The sequence below is a fragment of the Eupeodes corollae genome, chromosome 3 (assembly GCF_945859685.1).
Source record: "Eupeodes corollae chromosome 3, idEupCoro1.1, whole genome shotgun sequence".
NCBI classification, from domain to species: Eukaryota; Metazoa; Arthropoda; class Insecta; order Diptera; family Syrphidae; genus Eupeodes; species Eupeodes corollae.
The window spans coordinates 85,264,286-85,272,296 of NC_079149.1; the positions used below are offsets into that span (position 1 = coordinate 85,264,286).

Sequence of the window (8,011 nt, forward strand, 5' to 3'; positions counted from 1 at the left end):
TTGTAAATAATTATTTCAAAAAAGGAGAGGAAGTGGGAGGTTTCAGGAGAACGTGTACAATAAGTGCGCTTTCTCCTGAAACCCTTGACTTCCTCCCCTCATATTTAATTTCATATTTAACTATACATTATTTTTAAAAACATTTTGTAAAACTATATTTTCAGCCCAGCCAAAAGCGCTTATGCTAGTGCTGTAGTTTGTTTAAGATTAGTTTGTAGCATTTATGTTGCGATTAATAAAAAATAATAATAAAAAAAATCAAATATTGCCGGGTTTGTTTTTATATTTTTTAAAATGTTCGTTTGTTGCTTTCCCTATTAGGTTTTGTTGTTGCTGTTTTTAATACCATAAAAGCCTTGTTGTTTTCGAATTTCAAAAAGTAATACCTCCAAAAACTGACGTTATAAGAGTAATTTTGTTGCATTCGAACTTAAACCATCAAAACTACTTAACCTTGTTTACTAGGGTAATAATATTTGAACAGATGTTTTTAAAATGACCCATTCTCAAAACCATTAATATGTTATTTTGTTTAACTAAAATACATTACTTTTTTGAGTAACGATATGTTCATTTATATTAATTTAATGGAATTGAAACAAATTATCTCATTAAACAACACTGACTAAATTAATACAATTATATACATGGAGACATTTAGAAGTTCATCATAATATTTACATCGGCAAAGTCAAATGAAACGTTTCAATCAAATCATTTTGGTATACAGCGAAATCATGTTTGAGAAAAGTGTGGTCTTCAATGTTTGTCTTGTGTTGTGCGTCTACTATAAATAAAAGAAAATGTCAACTGTTTTAATAATAAATTCATTCACAAATATTCATACAAAAATCATATAAAAAATAGATTCTACTTCTTTGCTAAGGCCACTCCAAGTCCAACCAATCCACCTAAAACTAATGCTGCTCCACCTGCCACTGCTACTCCTTTCATCATATCCTTATCCTGTTGTTCTTTTATATATTTCTGTAAAAATAATATAAAAAAATATTTTAATTTGTGTTACTTTAGTTTTCCATTTGGGTATGAATTTTACTTTTAGGGAGAGGACTTGCTCGTTGTTTGGTTCAATTTCAAGAAAGGCTTTGCAATAATTCATGCCTTCAATATACTGCTTTATTCTCGTATTTCCCAAAGCTAAGTAATAAATGTAGTCTCTTTTGTTTCCTGGATCATTATTAGCCAGTTTTTCTAATAAATGAATTCCCTTCAAATTAACAACTTATTAGTTAATGAATGTTTATTACACTAGGGGGTTATTTTCGAATCATTACCTTGCGAATATCATTGGTATAAGCACTGCGCACTAAGCAGAAAGCGTACTCAAATGTGTCTTCGTTGGAAGCAATTTTTGCTTCCGTGTACTTCTTTTCAAATTTCTGCAAAAATATGTTATCAAAGGTGTAGTTCATAAATCACATTAAAATGTGTATAAATACAAACATAGAATAAATTAAACTTTATCTTTATTTACAAACCTCCAGCTCTGCTGCTGAGACGATGTCATTTAGGAGTTCTTCCATTATGAAATATTTGCAAGAATCAAATCAAACTTTTTAAGCAGTAATTTAAATTTTATTAATTACAAAGAGACGAAAGATGAGTCAGTCGATTCAGAACAATTTCGAATTGATGCACAAATCTAGAACAAAAATTATTATTCTTTGTATACTAGACAATTCTTGACTCGACGGCAAAGGCAAACAACGAAATAAATTTTTGGGGATACCCCTCTTGTATTTAGCTATAGCTCAAATTTAGTTGACATTTAAAGTCGACATGACATGACTTTGACAGACAGCCAAATGACACTGGGCGAGTTCACCCAAAATGGACAAGTTCATATAACATAAGGGACTACAATTGCAGTCAACTGTATTTTTCGAACGTAAAATTAGACCAATGCAGTTTGTTAATTTTTCAAATGTCATTTATTTCAAATTTGGAACTTTGTTTGACTAAATTTAACTTGCAGAATTGCATAAAGTATTGGTGGATTTACACGTACTTCAAAGTCAGCCGACAAAGGATGCAAAATAATGAAATAAGACAGAGAGAGAGAGAGAGAAGATTCAAAATGCCGGCGTCTTCAAAAATGCATATTATATGAAACCAGATGAAGCTTTTAGCGAAGACGAATATGTTCAACTTTTTATAGCACCTTCGTCTGTATCAGAGTTGCCACAATGTTTAAAGTATAATTACATATCTTCTTTAACTTTAAATTGTGTTGTTATATCCGTTTTGTTACACCTTTTTCAAGGATTTCATTGACATTTTCTTTTATTTGCCAGGTTCATGCAACTAAGTGCAATATTTGTTTAAATTAATTAATTACATTTCCAAATTTTAATGCATTTTACCATATAAAGAATTCAAAGTACCTACGCGTAAATCTCATTTTAAGAATATGCAAAAGAACTGAACACGTAATTATAGCTACCTTTTTTATTTTAAAGCAATGTTTAGTTGTCCGAAAATATTTCGACATTTTCTTACGGTTTTTAGCTTTTGTGAGGTGTTTTATTAATTTCATTAAACTTTCCTTAACATTGGTGCAACACTGTATTGTCAAAAAGTTATAATATTTTATAAGAAGTAAAAAGAGTTACCTTTGGTGTATTCTTTCGCACTACATATGTATATATCTACCTCTCTCTACTTTATGCATTATGCAGATACAGAAACATGTAAATCCACTTTACCAATAATATTATTAACTAAAAAGTACATCATAAGGTTAATTTACTTAAGGTGGTGCTACAGTCCTGTGTGAACTAGGGCCTCATCCAACAAACTTCTCCATTCAGTTTCGCGCTCCAAGTTGGTTGAGGTCACTTTCCACTTGTGCGCGCCACCTGATCCGCGGTCTTCCTCTACTGCGCTGTCCTGTGGGTGCGGATTCGAAGACTTTCCGGGCCGGAGCATTGGTTTCCATGCGCTCTATGTGACACAGCCATCTTAGTCGTTGGACTTTTACCCTTCTGGCTAAGTCTACGTCTCTGTACAGCTCGTCGTTCCATCTTCTCTTCCTCTCCCCTTCACACGAAGAACATTTCTCTCGAACCGACCCAAGGTACTTTCATCTGCTTTTGTCATAGTCCATGCTTCTGCACCGTATATCAGGACGGGGATGATAAGGGTCTTATATAGCAACACTTTGGTCCCTCGATAGAAGACTTTACCACTCAATTTCTTTCTTAGTCCAAAGAAACAGCGGTTAGCAAAAGTTATTCTGCGTTTACAGCGGAGCTTAGGTAGACGAAGTCCTTGACTGCCTCAAAGTTACGTCTGTCGATGGTGACGTTTTGACTAAGACGTCGGTGTTGTATATCCTTTCTTGACGAAAGCATGTATTTTGTTTTGCCCTCATTAACCGTTAAAACCATTTTTGCCGCCTCTGTCTCAATACTCACAAAAGTCCCATTGACATCACGCTGAGTTCTTCCGATTATGTCAATGTCATCAGCATATGCTAGTAATTGCGCAGACTTTTGAAAGATAGTGCCTCTAGTGTTGACGTTTGAGCTCTGTACTATTCTTTCAAGCACGATGTTAAAACAATCACATGACAGCGCATCACCTTGTCTAAAACCTTTTTTGACATCGAAAGGTTCTGTTAAGTTGTTTCCAACCTTTATGGAGCGGCGTGAATTCTCCATGGTCATCCTGCACAAACGGACGAGTTTGGAAGGGATGCCAAAACTAGACATGGCTCTATACAGCTCGTCCGTGTAGATGCTGTCATATCAATGAAATATGGTGGGTTTATATTTGGTGTTCTTGGATTTTTTCAAGGATCTGCCGTAATGTGAATATTTGATCGACTGTGGACTTTCCTGGTCTAAAACCTCACTGATAAGGACCTATCAGGTTGTTGACTATGGCCTTTAGATGTTTACATATTACGGCAGAGAAGATTTTATATTCGATGTTGAGTAGACTGATTCCTCTATAGTTGGTGCCGTTTAGAGGGTCTCCTTTTTTCAGGATCGGGCAAACAATACTGAGGTTCTAGTCATGCTTTTTTTCCGACCAAATCTTACAGATAAGTTGGTTATCTCCAGCTGCTTTAAAGAGCTCGGCATTCAAGCCATCCGTTTCAGCGGCCTTATTAGACTTCAGCTTAGATATGGCAATTACTTCGTCTAAGTCGGGAGGACGGGATTGTTGGCTTTCGTCGTCTATGTTGAATGGAACATCCTGCCTGACAGGGGAATTCGGTTCGTCGTCGCCGTTATACACTCTGCAGAAGTGGTTCTTCCATATCCTCAGCATTGACTGCGGTTCCACTATGATGTTTCCACTTTCGTCTTTGCAGCCTTCTAGGTTTATGTACCTGTAAATTTCAATTCACCTGTTCATAAAACTTTCAAACTTCATTTCTGCTTTTAAACCTCTCAACATTTTCGACCGCACGCTTCTCATGCCCTCTCTTTTTCCTTCCGAGAAGTCGGTGTTCCTCTCGCCTCTTCTGCTCATAGAGGTCATGAGCAGCTCTCGTCCTTTTATGCAGCGCCGCATTGCGTGCCTGTTGATTGGCTGCATTTGCCTGCCGACATTCCTCATCAAACCAGGGGTTCATTGTTGGTGGCTGCTTGAAACCCAGCACATCAGAGGCGGCGTCTCTGATTGTATCTTGGCAATGTTGCCACTGGTTTTCGATACATTGTGTTGCCGGCAGAGAACTGCGAGAGAGGTTACTTGTAACTCGGTCGAAAAAGAATTTGGCGATCTCTGGGGATTGTAGCCGTTCGACGTTGTACCTTCTCCCAGCACCTCCCTGTTTTTGGGTCTGGAAACCAGAAGTGCTACCTTGGCTACAAGGTAGTGGTCCGAGTCGATGTTAGCTCCTCGGATAGTTCGGACATCCATGATGCTGGAAGCGTGTCTGGTGTCGATCGCAATATGGTCAATCTGGATGACGGTAGATTGATCTGGAGAAGTCCAAGTTCCTTTGTGGATGTTGAGGTGTGAAAAACGCGTAGGTAGGTAGAAATGGCGATCTCAAGGCAACCTAGCCTGATATCAAAAACCAAAAACTCGTTTGACCTTTGATTGAAAGGGATAGATTGATAGAGAAGCTTCATAGCGATTATGTTAAAGCCATTTTGTCGCATTGAGAAAAAAGATTAGGTCTCTAATCTTTGTATCAGATAGCTCATCAAGTTCTTGAAAGAATGCTTTTCCAAAGTATTTCATTCTAGTGTTTGACAAAGCAAGACATTTGCAGAGGAAATACCCAACTTCTCTGCATGAAATCCTATAGGCCAATGACCGGTACAAACCGCAACAATACTGGCTATGTCTTACCTTGGTCTGCATAGAAGATCGTTTGTACGGGTTTTGTTATAGGTGGGCCATATCTTCCTAGATATAATGCAGTTGGGTAAATTGCTCCACCTTTTTCCCAGGGTACCACTATGGCTCGGAACCCAGATCAGGGTGACACCGAGGTTAATATTCAGGTGGAAAACGCGTACTGGCTACAATGACGTTTCGCCCGCAGCAAAATACATGAGCCTGAATCCGTTGTCGGAAGTGTTGTCGTGCAGGCTGTTTTTCCCGATTATTCAACCAAATATGTCTTCCCTTCCTAGCTTTGCATTAAAATCACCCAGGACAGTTTTAATATCGTAGCTAGGACACCGCTCATATGTTTTGTCTAAGAGCTCGAACAACATACCTTTGATGTTGTCATCTTTCTCTTCTGTGGGAGCATGTGCGCATGTCAGGCTAATGCTGCCGAATTTAGCCTTGATGCGTATGGACATGAGGCGCTTATTGATGCACCTATAGCTCAAGACTCCTTGCCTAAGTCTGGCTCCAATGACAAATCCGCATTCAAATAAGCGCTGCTGGTTTTCGCGGTAGCAGTCACCATAGTAAATATCGCAGTTTTTTATCCTCTTTTTGCCCGGCCCATCGTATTTTCTGGATGACGGTGATGTCTGCTTTATAGCAGTCTAAGGCCTCCGCTAATTCTTCGGCCGCACGTGGTCTGTTAAGGGACCTAACATTCAACGGATATATCCGAAGTTCGTTGTCATTAATTCGTTTGCGTAGGTTGTCAACAGTAAATCCGTCCGTATCCGAGGCTTGTTGGTGTTTCGCAACTATGATTTAGGTCATTTAAAAAAATGCTAACAATCGTGGTCCCACAAATAGGTTGTACAACGTTGGAAAGCTTACTTCAAGACCACTTGTCTTGTCTTTATTTATTCGAATTTATTAAAAATCTTAATTAAACTTTGAGTACATTCCTGCAGCAAAAATGTATTGTGATATGAAATTCGAATGCTCAAACGTAGCTTTTCAGCTCTTTAACCTTTACATTGAATTAATGACGATAAATTAGTTACTAAGTAAGCCCTTACAATTAAATTTTGGTTACCCTTTCAAATGCTTTACTCTCAAAACTTACAGTTAGCTCTAGAGTACTTCATAAGGACATTTATAACCAGCCTTACATTATAAATACGAAAAGTCGATGAATAAAGAAATTTATAAATATAAGCTATTAACTTTAATTCAACAAAACATTAGAAAACAACAAACAAATTTAATCAAAATAATCTTCAATGTCAATATCCGGATTGAGAATATCATCTCCAAAAGGTGTTAAATCGATTTGGTTCAATATAAGATTTTCGCAGGTTTCCTCCAATCCAGTGTCACCAACTAAAATAGCTCCTTGCAATTTGCCGTTTTGCAAAACAAATTTAATATACTCCTTTCCAGGTGTCATTCGTAATAGTATTTCATAATCTTGTCCCAAGCCTTGTCCATTGTACTTTCCGAGAAGAACAATTTGATAACCAAATAATGTAGTAACGTGACCGAACAGTTCAAAACAAAAATCTTGGTATATCTCGTCGTTGGTAATTTTTGCTGCCATGCTTCGTCCAGCCATACGACCCATCTGTCGGGCTTGCGTCCAAAGTCGCATTTGGAACCAATTAGCGGCTTGATCCCAACCAGCATGGCAAACATCACCAGCGGCATATATTCCGGGTACACTAGTTTCCATCATATCATTAACAGTAAGTCCGCCTTCTGGGCCAATGATGAAGATGGTATCGCATTCGAAGTCTGTACGGGGATTAACTCCTGTAGCGGAAACGACAAAATCTGCGTTTATTATTTCACCGTTAGTTAGTTTTACGACAATAGGATATTCATCTGCTGAAGATTCTTCAATGGATAAAACTTCTGTTTTGTAGTGGATTTTAACAGGTTCCTTTATATCACATCCATTGCCTATAACATCGATCTTCCGATGCCAATCCGGTCCGAGTGCCGCTCCTTTTCTAGCCTCCTTTCCACCATATATGATATCTTCCTCATTGTAACGCATTCTTTTTACAATACTTGGTTTAATAGCTTCGCCGACCGCCTTACGACTCATTTCGAAAAATTGTGCCACTCCAGCATCAAGAAAAGTTGATGATATATGCGCATCTTTGATGACCCAATGGATTTCGATGTTTTTAACTTCATAGGCAATTTCTGAAGCAATTCCTCCGTTGCCAACCAAAACCAAACGCCTCGAAGATTTAAGTCGTTTTTGAAAATCCAAAATAGAGTCTGTGTCTCGAATGCCTATGACATGTTTATTTATATTTTCAATAAGTTTTGGCTGAGCTCCAGTGCACAAACAAAGTAGTTTATATGATATTTTGCGACCTGAATGCGTGATAATGTGTTTCTCGGTGGAATTTATAAATTTTAACCGATCTACTATAACGGTGATTTGATCTTTTACGGAATCGAATGCTTCCTTTTCTTCGACATCGAATTTAAGAATGTGTTTTGCTAGAGGCACTAAATTAGTGACCGCTTTAATCAAAGATGTTTCTGTTAGAAGAACAATGCTCTCTGTCGGACAAAGAAATGACAAGGTTTCAGCACAAGTAACTCCAGCTATTCCGCCTCCTATGATTAAAAAAGTTGTTGCTTCTAATTGTTTGTTTGGGGTAGTCATTGCTTA

The 8,011-nt window shown here is 37.7% G+C and overlaps 2 protein-coding genes across 6 annotated transcripts; both read right to left on the reverse strand.

The window, feature by feature from the left end:
- Positions 1 to 521: 521 nt before the first annotated feature.
- On the reverse strand, positions 522 to 1,749 carry LOC129949681 (mitochondrial fission 1 protein). 5 transcript variants are annotated; one of them, XM_056061274.1, is made up of 5 exons: positions 1,500 to 1,749; positions 1,296 to 1,400; positions 1,058 to 1,228; positions 875 to 987; positions 522 to 784 (listed from the first exon to the last, which is right to left on the reverse strand). In XM_056061274.1, exons 1-5 carry the CDS (start codon positions 1,542 to 1,544, stop codon positions 760 to 762), a joined length of 459 nt encoding a protein of 152 aa, XP_055917249.1. In that variant the 5' UTR covers positions 1,545 to 1,749; the 3' UTR covers positions 522 to 759. The 5 variants fall into 5 exon arrangements, with proteins under 5 accessions (XP_055917249.1, XP_055917251.1, XP_055917252.1 ...); XM_056061276.1 differs by having other exon boundaries at positions 522 to 810; XM_056061277.1 differs by having other exon boundaries at positions 848 to 987.
- Positions 1,750 to 6,516: 4,767 nt separating this feature from the next.
- On the reverse strand, positions 6,517 to 8,005 carry LOC129951101 (pyridine nucleotide-disulfide oxidoreductase domain-containing protein 1). Its single transcript, XM_056063112.1, has one exon. The coding sequence runs from the start codon at positions 8,003 to 8,005 to the stop codon at positions 6,584 to 6,586; it is 1,422 nt and encodes a 473-aa protein (XP_055919087.1). The 3' UTR covers positions 6,517 to 6,583.
- Positions 8,006 to 8,011: the final 6 nt, after the last annotated feature.

What these genes read in the sequence shown, in the direction of transcription:
- LOC129949681 (XM_056061273.1), bottom strand. Translation starts at nt 1,544, where the DNA reads ATGGAAGAACTCCTAAATGACATCGTCTCAGCAGCAGAGCTGGAG. An exon ending in TCTCAGCAGCAGAGCTGGAG is followed by an intron (nt 1,401 to 1,499) that starts GTTTGTAAATAA and finishes ATATTTTTGCAG; the next exon opens with AAATTTGAAAAGAAGTACAC. An exon ending in ATACCAATGATATTCGCAAG is followed by an intron (nt 1,229 to 1,295) that starts GTAATGATTCGA and finishes GTTAATTTGAAG; the next exon opens with GGAATTCATTTATTAGAAAA.
- LOC129951101 (XM_056063112.1), bottom strand. Translation starts at nt 8,005, where the DNA reads ATGACTACCCCAAACAAACAATTAGAAGCAACAACTTTTTTAATCATA.